Source organism: Sorex fumeus, unplaced genomic scaffold (assembly GCF_029834395.1).
Source record: "Sorex fumeus unplaced genomic scaffold, SorFum_2.1 ptg000028l, whole genome shotgun sequence".
Taxonomy (NCBI): domain Eukaryota; kingdom Metazoa; phylum Chordata; class Mammalia; order Eulipotyphla; family Soricidae; genus Sorex; species Sorex fumeus.
Genome location: NW_026606085.1, coordinates 5,524,557 through 5,550,434, shown reverse-complemented (window position 1 = coordinate 5,550,434; position 25,878 = coordinate 5,524,557). Strand labels below are relative to the sequence as shown.

The following is a 25,878-nucleotide window of genomic DNA, read 5'->3' as shown; positions in this document are numbered from 1 at the left end:
TGTATGAGATTTTGTTTTCAATGTTAGTCATCCCTAGGCTTACTATAGGTAGTCAGTAAATTTTACTTTCAATGAGTTGTTTGGGTTTTGCAGTGCAAGAAGTTAAACCCAGAGCCTTATCCATGAATCCCCTGTCTGCAGTCAAATTGAAATGTATTATTTTATACTTTATAAAACTGTTTTGATTTTTCGGGCTGGAGCGATAGCACAGCAGGTAGGGCATTTGCCTTACAAGCAGCCAACATGGCCGACCTGAGTTCGATTCCTCCACCTCTCTCAGAGAGCCCGGCAAGCTACCGAGAGTGTCTCGCCCGCGCACCAAAGCCTGGCAAGCTCCCGTGACGTATTCGATATGCCAAACACAGTAACAAGTCTCACAATGAGACGTTACTGGGCCCGCTCGAGCAAATTGATGAACAACGGGAGGACAGTGACAATGACTGTTTTGTTTTTAGGTAACCAGAGAAATCAGCAAAGGTTTATATTTTAAGAGTCTTCACTCACTGTGACAGGTGGCTTATAACATGATTTTCTGAGCTTACTGAATAAAGTGGTTTACCTGCTTATGTAGGAAATAAATTTGTCAGTATTAAAATATATCAAACGCAATCCATATTGTGACCAGAAGGAGAAATTTTCTAGGCTCTGGAAACTATTGAATATGTTATCTTCCAGAGGGGAATAATTTTTTAAAAACTTTTCCATTTTCAAAAGGGAACGAGCAGCTGCCAACAAACTAGTGCGTCGTACTGAGAAGAAGCTGAAGGAAATCTTCATGCAGGTTGAAGACGAACGCCGTCATGCAGACCAGTATAAGGAGCAGGTGAGGGGAGGTGCAGCACAGCATGACCATGGCTTCCACTGGAACTGCCTTAGAAAAGAGACCTGTTACAATCTGGCTAAGAAAATGTTATTTGAGACTTCATTCTGATGCTAATTACCATCATGGGTGCCAGGGCTGCTAAATGTGTCCCTTGGAGGCAGCAGACTTAGGAAGGTCGGCAAGAATATGTTGGAGGGCTTTATACCATCTACCCTATCTAGAGATTATACCATCTATTTAATCCACTAAATTGCAGAATTTTTTTTTATTTTTTTATTAATTCACCGTGAGGTACAGGAACAAAAATCTCATGTTTGAACTTGGATCATACGGCCATCAAACATCCATCCCTAGTGCACACTTTCTACCACCAAAATCCCCAGATTCCACCCCACCCCTACCCCATTCCACACCTCCTGCCTTTATGGCAGACAATTTGCAAAATGTTCTTTCTTCACTTTAGTTACCTTCAGTATTTCAAGACCAGTCCTACCATCCCTCATACCTGCTGAAAATGCAATGCTAAACAATGTTTTGTATTGCTTGTTATGAATATAATATAATGTCATGCAGCCACAAGAGTGGCCGTGCACTCAAGGAATTCTAAGATTTTAATCATTAGGGTCTGAAGAAATCACTGCAGCAAGTTGTTGGGGTCCAAAATTCGTTTGTGTGTCTCTGGATTGTGGCCACGTGGGAGCTTAAATAGATAAGACAGTGGGCAGATGTGACATAATCTCAGCATTCCATCGGGGCAGGGGGAAGGACGGCTCACTCCTTCCTTGTCCCTCGAGACTTGGGATTTGCCATCACTGCAAACTCATACCTGATGCTTCTCGCTGGCTTCTAGGAAATGGCGCCCGCTGGAGCTCTTAGAGGGTTGGCGGAGAGATAACACCTGCCCCCGTCTGGAGTAGCCCAGCGGAGAAGGCCTTTTGCAAGGTCCAGGGCCATCTCTGCCACAAGTTGCTCAGGTCCAAGATTCATCTGTGTCTAAACTGCAGAATTCTTGAGTGCAAAGATTCTGAGTATTAATCCACTCCATACCTCAAATGCATCAGCAAAGATGTTCAGATGCAGTAGCGATGGCCTAGAAAGTGAGGAGATACGCTTGCGACTTGAATAGGCATCAGGCAGGGTGTGTGTGTGTGTGTGTGTGTGTGTGTGCGTGTGTGCGTGCGCGTGCGCGCGCGTGCGCGCGCATGTGCCCACAGCAATTGTACTCAGAGATCTGTGTGGTATTGGGGCTCAAATTTGCTTTGAGAAATCTCCCTGGCCCCCAGGATTTTGGGGTTTTGGAGAATCAAGAGCAACAGGACTTTGAGCTGTGGTTGGGTGTTCATTGGCTATAACCATGCTCCTCCCTCTGACATTCTTCCCTCTACCATGAGGAAACTTGCCAGTGTGGACACCGGAGAGAAGGCAGACAAGGTTGAGGTTGACAAGATGAGAGACTCACACTACCTTTGGTCCAAACTCCTCTCTTCTTTCCCTGCCCTGTTAAAGGCCCCTGTTCTACCCTCCCATTCTTGCATCACAGCTGGCAACCCTAACGGGACAGTACTGGATAAATGTGAGCTGGACCCATGGGGTGAGCTAGCCAGTCGTTGTTTGGCATCCAGAGTGGGCCTCTTAGTTGGCTCTTCCAAAGTAAAAAGTGATTTTGTACTTGAATGAAAGTAGCGTATCTAGAACATCCAGATTTAGAGATACGAAAATAAATTCTTCTTCCGGGGGCTGGCGGTTGCCTGCACTGTTAACTCTTTCATGCTTGGGGAATAATAATTCTTTCATAATCCTATCTATCACTCCTACGGAGATGCTAAATTGTTCTCTTCCTTTAGAAAATCACAAGTAAAATAGGGGTTTGGGTATTTTTTTTTCACTAAACATTAGCTGTGCACGTCAGGCGACACAAAAGCCTGTGTGTGCATGTGAGTATGCATTAGCTGAGGGGCAGAGGGCTGTACCCAAATTCTCAGGGTGGCAGCATCTCTAACCAGTGTGGTTTGACTTGGTTTATATATATTCCTTAAGATGGAAAAAGCCAATGCCCGGATGAAGCAGCTGAAACGCCAGCTGGAGGAGGCAGAAGAAGAAGCTACACGTGCCAATGCATCACGGCGCAAACTCCAGCGGGAACTGGATGATGCCACTGAAGCTAATGAGGGCCTAACCCGTGAGGTCAGCACCCTGAAGAACCGGCTAAGGTGAGTGACCCTGGAGACTTTAAGAGGCACTAAGTCAAACAGAGTCTGAACCCAAAGCTTGCCCGAACAACTGCTATATAGGGTTTTACTGGTCTGAAGGTTTTCTTAAGACATATCTGGAGACCTGAGTGGGCATTTGCCTTGCATGCAGAGGACCCAGGTTTGATCCCTTGGCACCACATATGGTCCGAGACTGCCAGGAGTAAGCTCTGAGCACTGACATGTATGGCCCAGAAACAAAGAAGATTCCTGTACAGTTCCTGCTGTTACATCAGTTCCTCTCTCCATTCAGGTTTTCTGACCTTTATTAAGAGGGGAATAAAATAGGCCCATTCTTCCTTCTCACTCATTATTGGACTATGTGCATTCAAACCATGAGAAGAGCCTAAGCTAAATGTTCCCAGAAATATAGGTTAGTTAGCACTAGTGTTGGTAAACTTTCTATAGACCAAAGTCATGCCCTGCTTTAGAATACAATGAACTAAAAGATTAATTAAGAAGGGTGGTTAAACCCCAAGAGTGGGGACCAAAAAGAAAGACAGTACAGCGGGTAGGGTGCTTTGCACGTAGCCCACCCAGGTTCAATCCCTGTCATCCCATATGGTCCCCCAAACCCGCCAGGAGTTATCTCCCAGTGTTGTGCCAGGTATGCCCCCCCATCAAAAAAATGAAATATTAAGTTCATAAATCCACAATAAAATATTTCACTCATCTTCCTTTAAAATTTCTGCCAGATAGCCATGTGTTGACTCTAGCCAACCCCAGTTCTCTGAGGCCTTCTGGGCACACTGTTCAGCATTTCTCATTCCCAGGGTCACAGGTGAAAAATCACTCACAGGGGGTCACACATGAAACTAAGGAACCAACCAATAGGAGTTGGGGAGAGGCTGGGCACAGGATGGAAATAAGGTCAGAAAAGACTGAGAAAAGTGCCAGCTGGTTTTTGTGGGCAGACAGGAGAGCAGGTGAAATTGTCCAAAGTCTTTCCTGCTCACCAAAACTCTTCCCCCACACCCTCCCCCACCCCCACCCTCGGTCGATTATCCTTAGGCAGGCCACAAAAGCAGAGTTCTGAACCTCAGTCGCAACCTTTACCCACACGTGTCTGCTTTGTTCTCTCCAGGCGGGGTGGCCCAATCAGTTTCTCTTCAAGCCGATCTGGCCGGCGTCAGCTACACATTGAAGGGACTTCCCTGGAGCTCTCAGACGATGACACAGAAAGTAAGACCAGCGATGTCAATGAGACACAGCCACCCCAGTCAGAATAGAGTCACAGGAAGCGCAAGTGGAGGCAATACAGTGGGACACGAAGAAACTCACCCAGCACACGAAGAAACTCACCCAGCCTTGGGGCCTCCCAGAGATTTAGGAACCAGGCGAGCTGTGGGATTCCTTACTGAAAGATCTAATGTGTCTTAAGGCTTTCAGGCCTAAGCTTACTGTATCCTGCTTCAGATTTAGGTACAATTGCTCCCAAATATATATATATATTTATATATATATACATACACTAAACATTACACATATTAAACAGATTGTCTCTTCATTGCATCTATTTTCCATATATTCATCAAGACCATTTTCTAATATGTGTTAAGAAGAGAACTCTTTTTTCAAACAAACTCCAGACCCTCATTGCCAGTCACTGGGTTAATGGGGCGGCCCCGTGGCCATTGTCCAGTCACTCTGCATGCTCTGTCATAAGGACAGGTGACTTAGTTCTGTGTTCATGTGGCCCCCAACTCCTCAGCCACATAAGTCTCTTAGAACATTGTGGAACCTAAATTGCATTTCTATTTCTCATTTCCTTCAAATAATGATCAACACTATTTCAGTGAGCAAACTGTGAAAGGGGCTTTGGAAAGATTAGGGAGGGGTAGGTTAGACTGGGGAAAGCAACATCTGCTTGGGGTTACCGTGCCTGTCTCCCTCACATTGGTGGTGTCCCCACACCTGTTCGTGTGAACTGCCCTTGACCAGGGCTGCTTGGCATAGTTGGCACCGCAGCAGTCCTCAACTGGCTTCCCAAAAGCTGCCCAGACCTCTGGCTCTCCCAGCGTTCTGCTGGCTCAGGAGCAGGCAGTTGGGGACCCTCAGCAGGAGTCCGTGAAAGGCCCTCCCTCGCTCGCCAGGCTCTCATGCTGACCTTGCAAATTCAGCCGCTGCTTTGAGCCCAAAATGGCAATACTGGTTTTGTGTCAGATACTTGTTCCAAGTTTGTTGATGAGGCTTATTGAACCTCAAAAACAGGTGCCATCTGCCTGAATGTTGACATGCCAGTAGATGTGAATCCTCTTCATTTTTCCTTTTCCCTTCCCCCCGGACAGTGTTATAGTGAACATTTAGCATTTTGTTTTTGGTTTTTAGTTGAGCAACTGACATTACAGAAAGTGCCTTAGACACTACAGTACTAAGACAATGTTAAATATATTATTTGCCCCTATAGCAATTTAATGTATTATGTTTTGACTGTGCTCCATATCATGTACCTCTCTAGTCAAAGTGGTATTATAAACATTCAGTGACAATGAATCAGTGTTAATTATAAATCCTAGATCTTCTGATACATGCTTGAAAACACAAACCTTTTGGGTTAAAAGCTTTAACATCTGTCAGGAAGAATTTGTCATGTGGGTTTGGAATCTTTGGTTTCCCCTCCCCCCCCTTATGAATTGTACTGGCTGTTGACCACCAAACACCTACCTGACTGCAAATATCTTTTCTTGTATTCCCATATTTCTAGACAATGATTTTTGTAAGACAATAAATTTATTCATTATAGATATTTACGCCTGTTTTGTTTACTTGGAGGAAAGCACCCGTTGAGAATAAACAGACCTCAATAAAAAAAAAAGATCATGTGAACATGGAATATTTTTTTCACCGTGTTCTTGATTTTTCCGTCATCTGATTAATGATTGAGAGCTAGTCTTCAAGCTCACTTTTTCCTGTAAATTATACTCCCAGAAACTGTTGGGTGATGAGCTAATAATTCTCTGATCAGTGAGCCTGGAGATGCACTGAGAAGGAAAAGGCTGACTGGGATCCAATTGCTGACGGAGCATATACAATCACAGAAAATAGGGCCTCTAGGAGAATTCAGGTCTCCAATGAAGTTTCTTACAGAGTTTGAGTATTTGAAAAGTCCAAGTATCAGAGATTTGGGGGCAGGATGCACATCAAAAATGCACTGGAATGATTCAGCGGCGACTTCTCTAGCCAATGAGGATAAGCACCCACAAAAGGGCGGGGTGTTGGGGGTCGGCTAGGGGTTACAAACCTACAAAATCTTATTTTAAAGATGCTGATTTTTTATTTTTAATTCCATATTCTTAGTCTAGTTCTGGTAGTACCAATTGTCAGACTTCTTAGAAGTGGCTGGGATGTAGAAAATGGGCAGATGTTCCCCCTTTCTCCTGTGTTTGTAGGGGATGAGGCAGCAGTTGTTTCACAAGTGTGTCCTTCACCCATCCAGTCATATTTGTGAAATTCAGAGGTCTTTTCTCAAAAAACTTCCCTGCTGCCTGGTTCAAGCCACGTTAATGCCATACTGCTGCTCAGGATCTACACATGAACCAAGAACCTTTCTTCACTAGACTCACGACATCTTCATTGTCTTTAAAAAAAAAAGTTCATACAAGGAAGATGGTTAAGAGGGTCTGTGAATGTGACAAACTCCATGCAGCTGGCCAGCTTCACCCAGCAGGAGTCTGATGAGTTCAGGCAAACCTTGGGAAAACCTTGAGCTTTCAGAGGTGAAACAGGAGATGAGGCTCTGATGGAGACTTTGAATCAGAGATGGAATGTTAAATGCCTTAAACACAACATGGGAACTTTTTTATTTTTTTTATGGGAACTTTTTTTAATGCAGAAGTTTCAGAGAATTATTCTAAACGGTTGCTCAGCATAGGTCTTCAAGTTAATTTGAGTAGTCAAAGAAAATCATGACTCAAATAGTCAAGTTGCAGTCTTTTCATTTATTTGTAATAAGGATGTAGTTAGTATATTCATATCTATGATCTCAATGGTCATTTCTACATTAATATGTGCGCATTTATACAGCCCTCTGGTATCCTGTGATATCCTAAGTCTTCTTGACCCTTCCCCCACCATCAGACATGTTATTGCTGACAGTGACTTTATTCATTCTTACTATCGAAGCTTTTTTCCTAAAAGGTCTTTTTAATAGCTTTTATTAAATTAAGACTGACATAATAATTTAATGACCCAGTATTGTAAAAAAAAAGTGTACCATTATTCCTCTAAATTCTAAGTTACTCTGGGATTTATAGCAATTTTTCCTAGTTAAAAATCTATTAAGACTATTGCCAACTGACAGGGAAGAACAGGGCCCTGAGCTAATCCAGGTGTCCCTTACTTGCTTATCCAAATAAGTGCCTGGGTCTCCAGCCTCCTGCAAATTATGATAGATGAAAGATCTCCATATTTGAATGTTCAAGCAGTCAAACTTACCAGAAAACCTGGTAAGGTACACCCCATAAGGTATCCTAACTTATCAGAAAAACACCAATAAGGTACTTCAGGGTACAGAGATGGACCGTGGAATAAATTACAGCCTTATATAGCATAAACTTCAATTGTACTACCTTACAAAGAAAGCCTGTTACTCAATATTAATGCTTTTCTCTTAAGTGGGGTGGGTTCTGATTTCTCACATCATTTTTCAAAAATGCTTCCTCCCCAAGTAGCAGCTGTATTTTAAAGGCAAATCCAGTATATGAAATTGAGAAATTCTTTCAACTTTGAAGCAATAGAGAAAATCTTAAATAAAAATTGGGCTGTAGAAAAGGCTCTGCCTACATCATCCGGTCCAAAAGGGGAACAATTGGCTGCTTATTTAGACACACCCCCCTCTTCCATGCCAGCCAGACTAACCTGGTTTAGCAAAGTACACTAGGTCTGGCTCTGGGGTGGTCCTTAAAAGCTATGGTTCCCTCCCGAGACATCTTTTTGGGTTCTCAGAAGATTCTAATAATGTCTTTACAATTAGCATCGTAACTGACTGAAGAAGGGTGGGTGAGAGACCATGAGACGGTTCAAAGAATTGGACACATGCTTTGCATGTGAGGGGCCCCAGTTCATCCTCACCACCATATGGACTCCTGAGCACCACCAGATGTTGTCTAGAGGTCAGGGGCAGTGGGAGGTGGGGAAAGAGAGTGAATGAATCACAGCCTTCCTATTGCAAAGGCTATGCCAGCTCATCACTTTTAAGCATTCAAAATCAGCCCTTTTCCTTCCCAAAGAGACCTTAAGTCAAGGAAAGTGTGTGTACAGCAAAAGATACCAAGTTCATTTCTAATACGGCTTTTTTCTATGAGCTACCTGAGAACTCAGATCAGTCCCTTTAACTTAGGATCAACTATCCCTTACGTAAACTGAGGTGTAAAACCAATTCATCCTGCTTCCAGTTGGCAAATACATAGCTTCCATGTGCCTCATTTGTGATTCTATATCCTAGCTTTAGCTTATGATTCTCAGCTGAATTAGTGGGGTATAGTTTCTGGCCACTCGGCTGAAATGAGGCAGAACACTGGCTCTTAATCCCATGCGGAAAAATATGCCTGGGAGCCAGAAATAGGGAATTAGGTGAGTGATAAGATAAAACTATCTGGAAATTATGATACAGTTTCACCACCTGAAAGATGAGCCCTTCAGTGAAGGGTAGATCACTAAGTGGGCCCTATTCATGGGAAGGCTCTTTCCAGCAGAGTAAACCTAGACATGAAAAGAGCACTCTATTTGAGCAAATACAAAGTTAGCATTTTGGACCAATAATCCAAACAGAATAACCAGTATGGGAGAATCAACCCACTTCCTCATGGAGTCATGTCAAGGTCTGATGCTAAGGTCTTAGGGCTTATGCTGGGGTCTTCTCCCTGAGGGAGGACTGGCAAAAAAGCACAGCTGCCCTTTTCTGGACCTGGTCCATGTTCTCACCCTGAAGGAGTGGTGCCATCCACCATGACAGGTGGGCCCCACAGCTATAGCCATTCCCCCATTCAACAGCAATGGGCAGAACAATCTGGAGAAAATGATCTTAGGAGTGTTCACCTGGAAAGGAAGTAAGTCACTGGAAGGTCAGGGCCATAGATTTGAGGGGAGGGCTCCAGAATTTATACCTATATTAAAGCATCCTTACTTAATCCCTGTTGTGTGTTAGATTTGAGGTTGGTGTACAGGGAGGTCTGTGAAACATTTAAACCAGCTCTTACCTAAGTGAATCCATCCATTGACAACTGGGAAAGAAACGGGGAGATGCTGCAGAAATCAGTAAAAGATTTGGGAGTTTTCCTTTCAATATTCCAGGCAGCAGTTTTAACACAGCACTCACACTGCTACAGGCATCTCTCAGTAAGTCAATTTACAATAAAACCTCAAGAAACTACAAGCTTTTGTGTCTTTATTTTTCTACCCTCAGATTAACAAACAAAACAATTTTGAAAATATATCCTATTCACTGTTTCTAAAGTCACATAAATACTGGATTCATGGGGCCAGAGACATGGCTCAGCACGCTGAAGCACACTTGATTTCCTGCACTGTATGGTTCCCTGTGCACCACCAGGAGTAACCCCTGAGCTGGGAGTATCCCCTTAGCACCTCTGGGTGTGGCCCAAAAAACAAAGGGGAAAAAAATTAATCCACTAACTTCTATTTATAGTTTTAAAACTAGTTTATTTCTGCTCTTTATCATAAGCAAAAACCATGTTCAGAAACCAATACATTCAGAGTCCCTCTTAGTTTACACATTACTCAAGTCCAGTCACTGTATCTTATTACAAAATACACGGTACCTTCTCATTTGCTGGTGTCAACCTGAAGGATAGGAAAGAAACTCAGATTCTAGTAAGCACTAACCCCAGCACACCAAGAGACATTGCACTGTTGCGTGATTGAGTAAACTGCCTCCTTCCAAGTCCCCATCCTTCCTATTTTTCCTGTGGGGCCTGGGTCATTCTTGAGCTGCTCCTAGAAATTACAACTGAGAATAGAAATCAGCACCAGAATCAGCATGAGAACATGTGCAAGGTGCATAAGATCTCTCCGAAGGCCACTGACTCTCCCAGCTCCATTCCACAGTTGCCCAGTGTCTATGCGTGTCCCAGGTCGAATGGCATTTAAGCCTGGCTTTATAACTCCAGTCCTTTCACAAGATGGCACAAACTCAATAAAACCTCGTTTTTTTCTGTGAAATTTATTGTTTCCACATTAAAAGACTTTTTTGAAGGGAAGAATATTTTTAAACACATGATGATCCTATACAGCTGCCCAGAGTAGGACACCATCATGAGTCATTACATGCCATGTGAGTTCGGAATAAATAAAAGCTACAAAGCCCAGGTCATATACAAATATCTTAGGCAATAATGTTTACAAACCTATGTACAATAAAACAAATGTAAACAGTAAATGCAGCATGAGCGTAATCAAAGGATGCACAGGGACAACCGTTAATGGTCAATCTGCCTCCCAGGAGCCAGCACTGATCAGCCCCTGGAAAGAGAGAACTCAAGCCTCCTGACGACAACTGGAAAGGCCCCACAAAACAAAACTGCTCTGAAGATGTCATTTAACTGAAGACCAGAAGGCGGGCAAGGAAGCTGCCACCGCCTCCCAGCTGGACCTGAGGCACGTGGAGGAGACAGCACGGAGGCATAGCCCGTCTGCCCAGGCCCTGATGCTCCTACCACCTGGGACTCCGGAAGACATTTCACTGCTCTGAGAGACATTTATGGAATGAGAACTGATCAAGTAAAATCAGAAGGTGCAAAAAACAGTACCTAATTCAGTGACCTTCCTGAAGGCCAGCAACAGACATGAACTGGGGCAGGTGTGAGCAGAGTTGGGGCACACATGATCGTGACTACTGAAGATGCTGTGGCGGGAGCTCAGGAGGGCACAGGGTCAACCTGATTCAGGGGAGAACTTCCAGGAAGATCAGCAATGTCCTAAACACAATAAAATCCTATCAGTACAGCAGGATGGGGAATGAGGCTGGTATGATGAATGGGTACTTCTGCATCCAGTGACCAAGTAATACATGTATGTATCACCTTGTGACACACAAAAGTGCAATCATGTGAAACCAACGGCACTACGGCGAGAAGAGATAATAGCCAGTATTGATATCGCGTAGAACCCTGGGGCCGGGCAGAACCCAGCAGCCGCCACTGCATGCAGCCCGCGCTCTGCCGACCCCAGGGAAGCAGACGGAGGGCACGGGCTGGGCCCAGGTAGCACAGGTAACGTGAGGGTGTCCTGGGTCGCTGAAGGAGGGCAGGAGGCCCCACCTGGAGGCTGGGCACTCACACACTGAGTGGCAGCATGCCCGGGGCCGACGATGGGCGCGAGGAACCCAGACCAGGAGGAGGAGGAGCCGGGTCAAAGCCGTTTACTGCCCTATAACGGTGACCAGAGCAGAGAAGAAAAGGGAAGGGGGAAGAGAAAAAGAAATTGTCATTTAAAATTACTCAATAGACAATAAGAAATTCATTTGTTCTCTAAAACTAGTTCTCTTCCTGGCCCACAGCAGAATCCTGACTATCCAAGGGCACTTAGCATTGGGAGTCTGCAGGAATGGGATTGTCTGCTCCCGTCTCAGTGACAGGACCGGCCCCTGCAGTCATGGCTCTGATCTTCCCATAGTGTGCCAGTAGGCACATAAATCACAGTACAATTGAGACAAAATATTACGTGCCCATTAACAACAACAAATTCCGCAGTTTTTAGCAGCATGGGAAAATATCTAGAATGTAATTAAAGCTAAGTGGGAAAACAATCAGTTTACAAAACAGTATATATTAGATTTTGTATTTTGAAAGATGCACATCTAAATAACAATTACATGAGGATACACACGCAGGAATTTGAAATCAGTGAAGGAAAATTTACTAACAGTTAACTTTTCTTCCCTCTGCACTATGGGTAAATTTTAATATTTTATAATTTGTATTGTTTTTAAATCTTACACAATGTACTCTAGTATCTTAGTAAAGGGGAGAAAAATATTTTTAAATTGTTTAGCAAGTAAAACCAGATGGGTAAACTTCTTTGCAGACTCACAAGCAACAGACCAGACCAACACAAAAGCCTCAGGCACTGGAGCAACACTGAGTGTCCATTCCGCTCCACCCCGACAGCACAGTCATGCAGGCAGCAAGGAACTGGGTATAAGGCCTGAAATCCCTCTCACGAAGCCACTTCAGCCTTTTCCTACTGAAAGATGCCCCCAGAAATTTGTTCTACTAGCAATCTGAAAGATGCATCAGCTGCAAGGATCCACGGTGTCCACACTGACCCACCACTGATCCCCACCCACATCTTCCTAGAGGGTCAAGAACTGAATGCAGACTCAAGAAGAGGTACTCTAAAACAAAACCAACACACACACACAGACACACACACACACACTCTCACACTCACACTCACGTGCCCAATCGATAATCAGTTTCATATACTGAAAAGGTGAATGTAATCACATAGAAAAACAGGTATGTGAAGAGATTTGTGTTGACAAATGACCCTTGACTACTTAGAAAAAACGTTAATGCCTGAAGAAACTAGCCTGAGTATATCTGAGTTTGGAATCCAGCTGTTTACTCACAGACCAAAAACATGAGAGGCTCTCACAAATACCATGTAGTGATCAATATCCCAAATTCCAGGGCTGAAGAGATAGTACAGGGCAGGGCAGTTGCCTTGCACACTGTCAACCTGGGTTCAATCACCAGCATCCCATATGGTTCCCCCAAGCCTGCCAGGAGTGTAAAATCCTGAGTTAAGCCCTGAGCACTGCCAGGTGTGGCCCAAATAGACAACAACCACCAAAAAAATTCCAAATTCTTTCTGAATCAACTGAGGCCAGATATTTGAGATTACATGTATAAATTTTGAATTATCCCTCCCACCTCTGCTAAAGCTGTATGACTGTGCCTCTTCCAGGAGTTATGGTACTTCAAATAATAAGCTCCATGTGGTATTTACCTGTCTGGTTAGTTCCAAAGCACGAATGTCTACTTCTAAAGCCTCAGGCATTCCAAGTAGCATCAGCTTTAAAGCAGATGAATATCAGATTCTCAGACTCAGTGGAGGAGAGCAGTGGGGAGAAAAAGCTGTACTGAGACAACCCCAAAAGCTTAGCATAAGGGGTCAAGGAAGAACCAGCACCATGAAGCATATGAAAGCAGGAACGCAGGCATAGGGATGAAGACCAGCATTTTCCATCAAGATGGACCATTAAAGAAGAAGTTCATCCCCACTGTTCACTGCTCAGGAAACCAAAGCAAGACAAGGCCCAGCAACCCCCTGCACTTACTCTCTAAGCCCACCTATTGGGAAGATGGGCCCAGAGATCCAGATGCTTCCAGATGCTCCCAGTCTCTTCTGGTCAAGGACACTCAATAGCCCTCAAAGAAGTATCACTATGGTGCTACCAGAGCAGATTAGCACTAATGGGAAAACAAGTGGCATGACCGAAAAACACAGGGGATTTCTCCGTGGATGAAAATGAAAATTCTTGATCTGAAAACTGGATGAAACAAACAGAATAATAATCTGTCATGTATCTATCAAATCTTCCAAGTCTAGAAGTGGGAAATAAAAGATGAGAGGGAAAAGAAATCTGACTCTTCAGTGAACAGCAAAGTTGTGTAATGTTCAAGGTTTCCAAGAAAAGAAACAGCTCCGTACTCACCTCAGCTGGCTTCAGGGGACAGCAACAAAGCCAAAGAGAAATGTCCCAGTGGACAACACAGGACTGAACGGAGAAAGAACAGGCAGGGATGGAGATACAGATGGGAATCAGCTACATAAAAAGATTTCCAGAAACTATGAAATGTCATGGTCAAACTACCAAAATCTAGTTAAGAGTCAAAAAAATAACGAATCCAGCTGAAAGGAGAGAGAATCAATACAGATTTAGAAGCTGACTAAACCGACTTAATGCCGAGAGAGAGAGAGAGAAAGCTTGGGAACATATACATCTGTAAAGACACTAGAGAAAAGGATGAGATGAGGCTAGTCCTATACAAGAGAGCAAGCAGACACACCAGCCTCACACCCCTTAATTAGATGGTGAAACAGAAGCTCGGCATAGCTCCAGCCAACTATAGTCCTCAGTCCAGACTCTGCAAACTGAAATGTATTCTTGGAAAATTGGCTCTGCAATACATAACCCCCTTTGCCATTCCAATGTGTATGAGAATATAAGAGTGAACCTCCCCTCCCCCTAGTCCCCATATCAGTGCCTGCGTTGAGGAAAGAGAAGACACTGGATTAAGAAGCCCAATTCCATGAGTCTAACTGGCTCAGGGTTTTAATAGTGACCTTCAATTCCGCCCCCCCACCCCCCCCCCACCCTCCCCTTTCCTGGCCTCATCAGTATAGCACCATCAGGCCTGTTCTTACAACTCCTCCAGAATAACTACAACAAATTTATTTTTGCTTTGCACCACTGAAGCAATAATAATGGCAATAATAATGGTCTACAATCAAATCAAACAAGAACTTTAAAGCTCATGCTTGGGGCTGGAGCAATAGTACAGCAGGCAGGGCATTTGCCTTTGCATGCGGTCGACCCAGGTTCGATCCCAGCATCCCGTATGGTTCCCAGAGCACCACCAGGAGTAATTCCTGAGTGCAAAGCCAGGAGTAACCCCTGTGTAGCATTGCCCAGTGTGACCCAAAAAGGAAAATAAAAAAAGCTCACGCTGGTGTAAGTTAATCAGTTCATGTGTCTTTCACCACACCATGATTGAGAAAGAGTGAAAAAGGGTATAGCAAACAAATTCTGTTACCCATGAACAACAAAAAAATAAGACGTTTTCTTGCCTAATAAAAAAGGGGGCTGGAGCGATAGCACAGCGGGTAGGGCGTTCGCCTTACAAGCGGCCAACATGGCCGACCCGAGTTCGATTCCTTCGCCCCTCTCGGAGAGCCCGGCAAGCTACCGAGAGTATTCGATATGCCAGACACAGTAACAACAGTCTCCAATGGAGACGTTACTGGGCCCACTCGAGCAAATCGACGATCAACAGGAGGGCCTTTACCTTACCTTACCTTATAAAAAAAGGAAAAATACATTAAAAAGTAATTCAAATACTATTCTTACATCATGCCCTAAATCTCATCTATGCCAAGCTACACACAGCACAGCCCAAAAGAAATCAGACTGGCATACAAAACTAGGGTAAGTGATAAGTAAGTTAAACAGAAAAGATGGAAAAATATTTTTGCAGGACCTCAAGTGACTAGGGTCTGTATCATGAATGTGTATACAGACATGAATCTGCATCCTTTTAGGTGAGTGGCATGGAGCTACTGGTAGTTGGAAGCAACTTAAAGAATCCCCTGGAAAAGAGGTTTGGCAAATAAATTCTAGGAACTGGCAAAGTGATCACAGCCCTCAAATTGCCAAAATTTAGAAAATAGTTTTAAATCCCATAAAACAATAAATAACAATAAGGCATATTCTTTTAAGTGTTTTTTGTGTTTGTGTGTGTGTGTGAGAGAGAGAGAGAGAGAAAGGTAGAGAGAGAGAGAGAGAGACTTCAATGCATCTGAAGATTATGAGGTAGGCAAGAAAGCACTTATATATTGAGTCACATTCATGCAATGCACACAAACCTACTTTGTCACAAACAATGCTTCTATTGGTCTCTAGGTACACTAATAAAACTGGTAATTGTTAGGAGTAAGAGATAGATGAAGGGCAAGTTCTAGAGCTGAAGACCTTTTTTTAACACGAAGCTTTGACAGCTCCAATTAGGAAGCACATTTCCAGGTTCAGTTGGGAAAGTAACTGAACCTGCATCTAGAATGGTCCCACGGGGACACAGACTGCCACTGTGGCCAAGGCCCGCTCCTGGTTTTAGGTGACATCGAAGTCTGGGTTCACCTCTGATCACTCACTACCCTGCAGCAGGGATAAAGCAGAAGTCAGTATCTCTGGACTGACACAGTTCATCATTACTATTCTAAGTCGAAGGCATCTATTCAACCTAGCAGGTTAAGACTCATGCCTTTTCTTGGATCTGGAGATACTACAGTGGATAAAGTGCTTGCCTTACACACGGCTGACTCAGGTTCAATCACCAGCATCCCATGAAATTCCCCAAGCACTACCAGAAGTAATTCCCAAGTGCAGAGTCAGGAGTAACCACTGAGGTATGGCAGGGTATGGCCCAAAATACACACACACACACACACACACACACACACACACACACACACACGATTCACACCTATTCTCACATCTTAAGGCCCATCAAAATATATAATTATAAAGACTCATAACATTCTATTAGAGGTAACTAAAGCTGCAAGAAGAAATCATTAGGCAGTTTTCAATACTCATTAAAACTAGACCTAAACTTTCCCTATTTTATTTAGGAGAAATGTCAACTCTAAAGTAAATCTGTTTATTCCACTTACTGTTACAGTATAAAAATAGGCACTCCTCCGGGGGTATGGTGCCACCAGTAGGTCAATCTGTACCTGTGAGGCGAGTGCATCAGCAGCCTGATGGCGCCTTCAGACTTCCAGATACCCCAAAATTGCTGCTGTGCCTTTGGCCAGACCCCAAAAACTTGGGGCAAAGTTTACCAAGAAAGTAAACAGCCAAAAGTTAGGTATGTGGAAAACACACCCACAAACCACCTCCGGTCAGCTATATAATTGGAGGCAAGGCCTCTCTGGCTCCTGATTGAACTGCTTAATGGCCATGATCCCAGAGACTCAGAAACGAATCTTGGAAACCAGAGGCTTTAGGTAGAAATGCGTCCAGTCCCTGCAGTAGGTTACCGGTGATGGGTCAACCCAGGTAGGAATAGGTTTCGTGCCTTGGTCTGTTCCCCCTGGTGGCCCGGTGGCTGCCATCCTCCAGAGGCCACTGGATAGTCAGGTTTGGGCCCCCAGTGACGAGACACACAGGGCCTCATGGGATGGGGATGGAGCTGGGCTTGTCCTCCCCACCCCAATGAGACCCCAAGTCATCGCCCACGAATGGCCTCTCTGGCTCCTGATCCAGCTGCTTAATGGCCATGATCCCAGAGACTCAGAAACAAATCTCAAAACCCAATGGCTTTTGGCAGAAATGCGTCCGGAACCCACAGTACGTTACTGTCGCCGGGCCACCCCAGGGAGGAAAGGGTGTTGTCACTCCACCTGCTCCCTCTTGGCGGCTCAGTGGCCATCATCCTCCACAGGCCATTGGACAGTCAGGCTTGGGCCCACAGTGACGAAACTTGTTGGGCCTCACGGGATGGAGGGGGAGCCGGGCTTGTCCTCCCCTCCCCAGCGAGACCCAAGCCTTCGCCCATGAATGGCCTCTCTGGCTCCTGATCAAGCTGCTTAACGGCCTTGATCCCAGAGACTCAGAAACAAATCTCGAAACCTAGCGGCTTTTGGCAGAAATGTGTCCAGACCCTGCAGTAGGTTACTGTCGCCAGGCCACCCCAGGGAGGAAAGGGTGCTGTCCCTCCACCTGTTTCCCCCTGGCGGCTCGGTGGCCGCCATCCTCCAGAGGATGGACAGTCAAGCTTGGGCCTGCAGTGACGAAACTTGTTGGGCTTCATGGGATGGGGTGGAGCCGGCCTGTCCTCCCCACCCCAACGAGACCACAAGTCATCGCCCACGAACGGCCTCTCTGGCTTCTGGTCAAGCAGCTCAACAGCCATAATCCCAGAGACCCAGGAGCAAATCTCGAAACCCAGTGGCTTTTGGCAGAAATCCCTCCAGATTTAAGTGTTAAAATTTCAAAATTTCAAAACCACATGGCCCTACTGCAGCCACGCGACATCATATGTTATTCATAACCAGCAATAGAACACAAACTGTCTATTGTTGCCTTTTCAGCATATCTGAGCGTTGGGGTAAAATATCAAATAATAATGGTGGGTCTGGTGTCAAAATAGTGAATGTGATCAAAGCAGAGAGAGAGTAATGTAGAAATCATCTGCCCCACAGGCAGGGGGAGGGTGTGGGATGGGGGTATACTGGGATTTTTGGTGGTGGAGAATGGGCACTGGTGAAGATACGGGTGTTTCATTGTATGACTGAGACTTAGACCCAAAAGCTTTGTAACTGCTCTTACGGTGATTCAATAAATAAAATTATAAAAAAAGAAAAATGAAAGTAAGGTGGAGTTCATGCACAATTCAATCAGCTAATCAGTGGCTGAATAAATAGCAGTACTCCTACAAAAAAAAAAAAAAAGGCACTCCTCAGGAAAATTAATTTTATACACAGTTCCCCAGAGGAATCCCCAAAAGCTAAAGTTCTGTATTTTTAAAATGTGCTTTTTAATGAAATGTGTATAAATTCATGGAGAAAAAATATATATAAATATATGTGTGTGTATATATATATATGTATGTATATATATATATATATATAGAGAGAGAGAGAGAGAGAGAGAGAGACAGAGAGACAGAGAGAGAGAGAGGTAGAATCCTCTTTTTTAAAAACATCAGGAAAAAAAAAACTAACCAGAATGAATAAAAATCTTTTTAAGGTGAATTGTGTGCCAAATTAGTTTCTCCTTAAAATATGCCATAGTTACGGGGTAAACAGAAAACAAAAAAATATTTTAAGAAACTAAAATTTTCTAGAGTTGAATCTGCTTTCACATCCTCTATGATTCACAGCAGAGAGAGGGCCATGGATCCTGATACGTCAGCTGCTGTTCCAAGAGCTCCACTTGGTAGTACAGCCAGCATTCCCAAAGTACAAGGTCTTAACTGGTGTAAGTTAGGCAACCCAAGTGAGAGCATAATCATGTGGTGTTTGCAGTGTCAGTTCTGTTAATTGAGACAGAACAGTATGTACTGCATGGAAAGATACTAGAAATACTTAAGTTATGCTAGACATGTTGCAGAGCAATGTTTAAAATATAATTTCGGGCCAGAGATAATACAGTAGGTAAGGTTACGTTGTACATAGTTGAATTTGATTCAATTACCAGCACCCCATCTGGCCCCCAAAGCCCACCAGGAGTGATTTCCTGATCAAATAGTCAGGAATAAGCCCTGAGCACTGCTATAGCCCAAAAATCAAAGAAAGATAAATACATATATATATACACATATAATGTAAAATATGTATATTACAAATACATATAACCCTATAAAATTTAAGTGCATAGGAGAAAGATAAAATTATAATTTTAATCCCTAGAAATATTGTAAGAATTCAAACATATTTGAATGCAACCAAAAATATTTTTATTTTACTTAATATACTTCTGTGCTGGCTGGTATTTTATTTGCAGCAAGAAGAATATACCACAGGGGCTGGAGCAATAGCACAGCGGGTAGGGCATTTGCCTTGCATGCAGCCAACCTGGGTTTGATTCCCAGCATCCCGTATGGTCCCCTGAGCACCACCAGGGGTTAATTCCTGAGCGCAAAGCCTGGAGTAACCCCTGTGCATCGCCAGATGTGACCCCCCCCAAAAAAAGAATATACCACAGCTCAAGGGATGGAGATATAGTACAGTGGATAGGGCACTGGCCTCATATGCGGCTGACCCAGGTTTGATCCCCACCATCCAGTATGGTCCCTAAGCAGTGGCAGGAGTATTTCTTGAGCACAAGATCAGGATTAAGTCCCAAGCATCACTGGTATGGTCCAAAAATGAAAAGGCGGGGTAGGGGGTGGCGGGGGGGGGGGGGGGGGGGGGGCGGGGAAGGACATGGAGAGTAAGAGCAGAAGGAGAAGAGAGGGAGGAGAGGGAATGAGAGGGAGGAGGAAGGAGGAATACTGTGGCTTCAATTTTATGACAAGTATTTTTAAATTCTCAATTCCCCAAAGAATATCTTTACATCATGTGAAAGTTGCCTCCTAGGCACAATTTAATGCAGTTTTTTATTTCCCTAAAACCTCCAAAAATAAAGGTCTGCTGCAATGTGAGCATATACCTGGTGAGATACTCTCTCCTCTACCATTAACCAGTATTTGTCGAGAAAGTTTGTTAGTCTCTAAGCACCTTGAGAACAAGGACCATATCATAAATCTGTTGAATCCCCAGCGCTTTATTCTGCTGCTTCTCAAGACTGCTTCCCAGGGCACACGCTTCAGTCAGGGTTTCCAAGGTTACAGTCTCCATGGGGATGAAAAGACAACAGATTTCATGTCCCCCAAGATTTGAATGCTAACAGCCTTCAGGTTTACCAAACTGGTCTACCTTTAGAAGGCTCCAATAAGCTCAACTAATAATGTACAACTTCTCCACTCAGAAAATTTTCATTTAAAACTTTCAAGACTTACCCTTTATCAAAGAAAGATGTGTGCCCTGATCGAGAGAACTTTGTGCCGTTACTATTCATCACCCCACAGTTAACATTCCCTGAAATATAGGATTTTCGTGATGCTTGGTCCTTCGCAAAATTCCTGCAAGCTGCTAATTTGGATTCTAAAGCCTGCAAAAAGAAAGAATGATTAATGGTCAAAACCGTAGCTACCCATAAAAATGTGCATTTCAACCATCTGAATATTTCAAAACTCAAAAACTTCAGTATTTCAGTTAATAACTGTACCCACTTAAGACATAATTTACTTCAAACAGACAGAGGAGATATTTGAGGCTGGGGAGATTGCTCAGGTGGCTGGAGTACATAGAGAAGCCCTGAACTCCGTTCCAGCACTGCAGGGTGTAAACCCCTGCTCCCCAGCACCTTGTCCCATAAGTTGACTCACTTTCTAATAAGCTCAGAATATTTTATTTCTCTCACTATTACTGAGGAATACAGATCTAACCCTCCACTTACAATTAGGAAAATTGGGATGAGTTCAAGAGAAGCAACATAGAGTCATCAGGATCCCAGAGAGGAAGGCAACTCCAATGAGGAAGTACAGTCAAAGGCATCACTGCTGAAAATTTCCCAAAGATGGAGAACACAGGAATCCAGATCAGAAGCCCAAAGGGTACCAGCTAAAAGAAACCCCAATAAAAACACTCCAAGACATATCCTAATCAGAAAGATGAAAACCACAGGTATATAATACTGAAAGCAGCAAAATCAAAGAAGGAAATTATACACAAAAGAGCATCCCTTAGATGAACAGCACTGTAGCACTGTAGCACTGTCCTCCCGTTGTTCATTGATTTGCTCGGGCAGGCCCAGTAACGTCTGCGTGGCGAGACTTGTTGTTACTGTTTTTGGCATATCAATTACATCACAGTAGCTTGCCAGGCTTTGCCATGTGGGCAGGATACTCTAGGTGGCTTGCTGGGCTCTCCGAGAGGGGCGGAGGAATCGAACCTGGGTCAGCCTTGTGCAAGGCAAACGCCCTACCCCCTGTACTATGGCTCCAGCCGGTTAGATTAACAGCAGGCCTATCAAATGAGACCCTCTGGGCACAACATCAAAGATGGGATATAGTAAAAAAAAAAAAGTAATGAAATGAAGGCCTCACCAAGAATACACTACCCAACCAGACTCTATCAATCAGATATGAAGGAATGATACACAACTTCACAGATAAAAAACAGCTCAGGAATTTCACAGACTCAAAACTAATTGTGAAAGAAGAACTGAAGGGGCGAAAAACATCTGAAGAGTCAGAGCAAACATAGACTCAAAGTCAAAGAGTCAAAAACAATTCATCAAGAAAACAACTTCACAAAAGTCAGGGTGGTCAAACTCATACCCAAAAACACAGATTTCAGGCTCAAAAAGATTACAAGAGACAGCAATGGTCATTTCTTAATAATCAAGGGATGTGCAGATCAGGAAGAAATTATACTCCTAAATGTATATACATCCAATGAGGGGCCAGCAAAATACTTCAGACAACTGCTAATAGACTTCAGGGAGGACACTGATAGCAATGAGTTATCTCACCATGAGGTACAGTTGTAGACTTAGATCAATCAGAATAAAACTCAACAAGGAAATACTGGCTCTGGAGGAATACATGGAAGACAAGGGGCTAGTAGATATACACAGGGTTTTTTTGTCCCAAAAAAACTGAATACACATTGTTCTCCAGTGTACACGGAACATTCTCCAAGATAGCCCACACAAAGGGCCACAAAATGTACCTCCGTAAAAGCAAGAGAATAGAAATTGTATCAACTATCTTCTCAGACTATGATGCACTGAAAATAGAAGTTAATCACACACAGAAATGGAAAATCAAATCAAACACCTGGAAATTAAACAGCTCACTACTCAACAACCAGTGGGTCGGGGAGGAAATCAAAGAGGAAATCAAAAGATTCCTTGAAACAAACAAGAATGAGTACACGATTCACCAAAACTTGTGAGACACAGCAAAGCAGTGTTAAGAGAAAAGTTTAGAGCTCTACATGCATACATCAGAAAGGAAGAAAAGGCCTACATAAATAACTTCACAGCTTATGATCTTTGAAAATGACCAACGAACGGAGCCCAAACCAGGCAGGGAGAAGGAAATAATAAAACTTAAGAGCAGCAGAAATAAACGAGCTGGAATCCAAAAACCATAAAAAAAAAAAATCAATGAAACCAAGAGCTGGTTCTTTGAAAAAGTAAACAAGATAGATAAGATAGATAAACCACCTAGCAAGACTCACAAAGAGAGAAAGAACCCAAGTAAATTTAAGCAGAAATAAAAGGGGGGATGTCGCAACATCTCACAAAAATTCAAGAGATCACCAGAGATTACTTTGAGAATCTTTATGCCACAAAAAAAGAGAACCTAGAGGAAATGGATAAATTCCTAGATCCCAACTAACCACTCCTATTCAATATAGTTCTGTAAGTGCTTGTCATAGCAGTTAGGCAAGAAAAAAATATCAAGGGCATCCAGATAGAAAAAGCAGAAGCCGAGTTTTCACTATTTGCAAATAACATATTACTATATTGAGAAAATCCTAAAGACTACAAAAAAAGCTCCTAAGAACAATAGATTAGTATAATAAAGTGGTAAGTTACAAAATCAATATGCAAAAGTCTATAGCTTTCCTATATTAAAATAATGAAAAAGAAGAGATATTAAAAAAAATCCCGTTCACAATTGTGCCTCAGAAAATTAAGTACATAAAAATTAGATTAACAAAAGAGGTAAAAGACATACACGAAGAAAACTATAAAATACCACTTAAAGAAATAAAAGAGGACATGAGGAAATGAAACACATTCCCTGCTCATGGACTGGAAGGTTTAACACCACCAAAATGACAATACCCCCCATTTTGAATTATACAGAGTCAATGCAATTCCTCTAAGGGTACCTACCCATGACATTTTTCAAAGAAATAGATAAAATACTCCTGAAATTGATATGGAACAATAAACCCCAAGATTAGCTAAAGTAATTCTTGGGGGGAAAGGAGATGGAAGGCATCACCTTTGCCAACTTCAAACTGTACTACAAAGTGATAATTAAAACAGCACAGCACTAAAACTGTACTGCAAAGTGGTAGTAATTAAAACAGCATAGTACTGAAATAAAGACAGACTCTCATATCAATGTAATAAAGTTGAATATTCTGACACAGATCCTCAAATATATGCGCATTTAATCTTTGATAAGGGAGCAAGAAACATTAGGTGAAGCAAGGAAACCTTCTTCAACAATTGGTGCTAGGAAAACTGGGCAGCTATATGCAAAAAAATTGAACTCACCATGCACAAAAGTCAGATTAAAATGGATTAAAAACCTCAATACCAAATCTGAATCCAGAGAGAAAGAAAGAGAGAGAGAAAAAAAATATCTGCCAGAGAGGCAGGCTGGGACGAGGGGAGGGGTGGCAGAAAGAAAAACTGGAGATACTGGTAGTGGGAAATGGTGACGGAATGGCCATTACACCATTGTATGACTCGAAACCCAATCATGAACAATTTCCCAACTGTGTATTTCACTGTGATTCAATTTTTAAAAAAACCCTGCTTTTGATAATACTAAAAATAGGTATTATACGTAGTAGAAAAACTAAGCAGGGAGTGATAGTAAAGCAGGTAGGGTACTTGCTTTGCACACATCCTTTGCAGAAATCTGACCATGGTTCAGATATGGTCCTCAGAGCCAAACCAAGAGTGACTCCTGATAAACAGCCAGGGTAAGCCCTGAGCACAACCAGGTCTGGTCCAAAAATAAATTAAAAAAAAATAAAATAAAATAAAATAAAATTTTTTAAAATAAATAAATAAAAGAGAAAGAGAAGGAAGAGGAGGGAGGGAAAGGAAGGAAGGAAGGAAGGAAGGAAGGAAGGAAGGAAGGAAGGAAGGAAGGAAGGAAGGAAGGAAGGAGGAAGGAACTGAGAGGGATGGAGGGAGGGAAGGAAGGAAGGAGGAAGGAAGGAAGGAAGGAGAAAGAGAAAGAAAGAAAGAAAGAAAGAAAGAAAGAAAGAAAGAAAGAAAGAAAGAAAGAAAGAAAGAGCGAGCAAACGAACAGAACAAGCAGAAAAAACAAGGTTAGTATTTCAAAAGTCGAAGGATACAGTCTGGAGATAACAGTGCAGTTGGGGTGGCCAAGGAACATGTAAGTAAGATGAACGTGTCCTCCCACTGTTCATCGATTTTGCTCAAGCGGGCCCAGTAACGTCTCCATTTTGAGACTTCTTGTTACCGTGTCTGGCATGTCAAATACGTCACGGGTAGTTTGCCAGGCTTTGCCGTGTGGGCGATACTCTCGGAGAGGGGTGGAGGAACTGAACCCGGCTCAGCCAGGCTGGCTGCACACAAGGCAAACGCCCTACTGCTGTGCTATCGCTCAAGATGAACATGACTTAGAGAAATGATGTACAGCATGTTCAGGTTTTACAAAGTAAAGCTCATGTAAAAACAAACAGGAGCAAAGGTGGGAAGACACAGGCTTTAGAGGAAGTATTTAGAAAAGAACAAAATGGAAGCTCCACAAAGCAGAAACAGTCATGGGGAACACAAGAATGTCCAGTGAGAACTCAGGCAACTCAGAGAACAGCTCCTCCAGAAGCACCAGCAAGTCCAAGTTGGGGAGGAAGTGGGGGAATCTGAATTAATCTCAGCTACTTTAAAGGATACTTTTTGCTTTTCAGTTTAATTATAGCCTTGACTACAAGAAAGGATCATTTTTTTCTTCTCTCACTTCAACTAAAGGAAAAATGAAATGCCTTGCTATTTGAAATACACATAAATAAATAACTGAATGCTTACCCCTACTTTCCGTAAGAGATCTCCCACGATATTCAGTGCTGATATCCTGGCAGAAGGAGTCAGCGGACTGGTACCAAAACCATTTGGTATAGCTAGAAGAAAATAAAACACAAGTAACTAAATTTGCAGCAATACAATATATTTATCAGTAATTTTAACTATATCAATTTCACCTCCTAAGACGAAAATAAGAGTAAACAAAAGGTTGATTACTCAACTGTGGCTAATGCAACTGAAAAACTGAATTATAAATCTCAATACATTAAAGTTAATAAAAAATTTAATTTAAGTATTAGTCTCATGTGACTATTCTGCCTATCTTAATTTGAAAGGCTTTTCTGTTTATCTCAATTTGGAAACACTCACTGATGATGGCAAAAGCAATATTCTCAATGTGTAACTCATCAGTTATTCTGTAACCTTTAAAAATGACAGCTATGGGGCCAGAGTGAGAGTAGAGCTGAGAGAGAGCTTGCACTACATGCAGCCAACTCAGGTTCAATGTCTAGAAGCCCATATGGTTTACTGAGCCCTACCAAAAGTGGTCCTTGAACACAGAGCCAGAGGTAAGCCCTGAACACCACTGGATATAGCCCAAATAAATAAACTGTCAGCTAGGGGGTACTATCTGTGGTACCCCTTACGTGTAGCTAACTGGTTTGATCCCTGGCACCAAATATCCTGAGCACCATCAGAAGTGATCC

The 25,878-nt window shown here is 43.0% G+C and overlaps 2 protein-coding genes across 5 annotated transcripts in view; one reads left to right on the top strand and one right to left on the bottom strand.

The window, feature by feature from the left end:
* The window catches only part of MYH10 (myosin heavy chain 10), a 165,157-nt gene extending 159,339 nt beyond the window's left edge, over positions 1-5,818 (top strand). For all 4 annotated transcript variants that reach the window (XM_056115237.1, XM_056115235.1, XM_056115236.1 and 1 more), the window contains 3 exons: positions 715-823; positions 2,861-3,033; positions 4,157-5,818. In XM_056115237.1, coding sequence (XP_055971212.1) covers positions 715-823; positions 2,861-3,033; positions 4,157-4,301 — 427 coding nt within the window. In that variant the 3' untranslated portion in view covers positions 4,302-5,818. The remainder of the gene's footprint in view (positions 1-714; positions 824-2,860; positions 3,034-4,156) is intronic.
* A 3,677-nt stretch (positions 5,819-9,495) lies between these two features.
* Positions 9,496-25,878, bottom strand: part of NDEL1 (nudE neurodevelopment protein 1 like 1) — a 51,780-nt gene continuing 35,397 nt past the window's right edge. The window contains exons 7-9 of the mRNA XM_056115056.1: positions 25,175-25,266; positions 20,322-20,473; positions 9,496-11,457 (exon numbers count right to left, since the gene is read on the bottom strand). Of these exons, the coding sequence (XP_055971031.1) occupies positions 11,364-11,457; positions 20,322-20,473; positions 25,175-25,266 (338 nt within the window). The 3' untranslated portion in view covers positions 9,496-11,363. The remainder of the gene's footprint in view (positions 11,458-20,321; positions 20,474-25,174; positions 25,267-25,878) is intronic.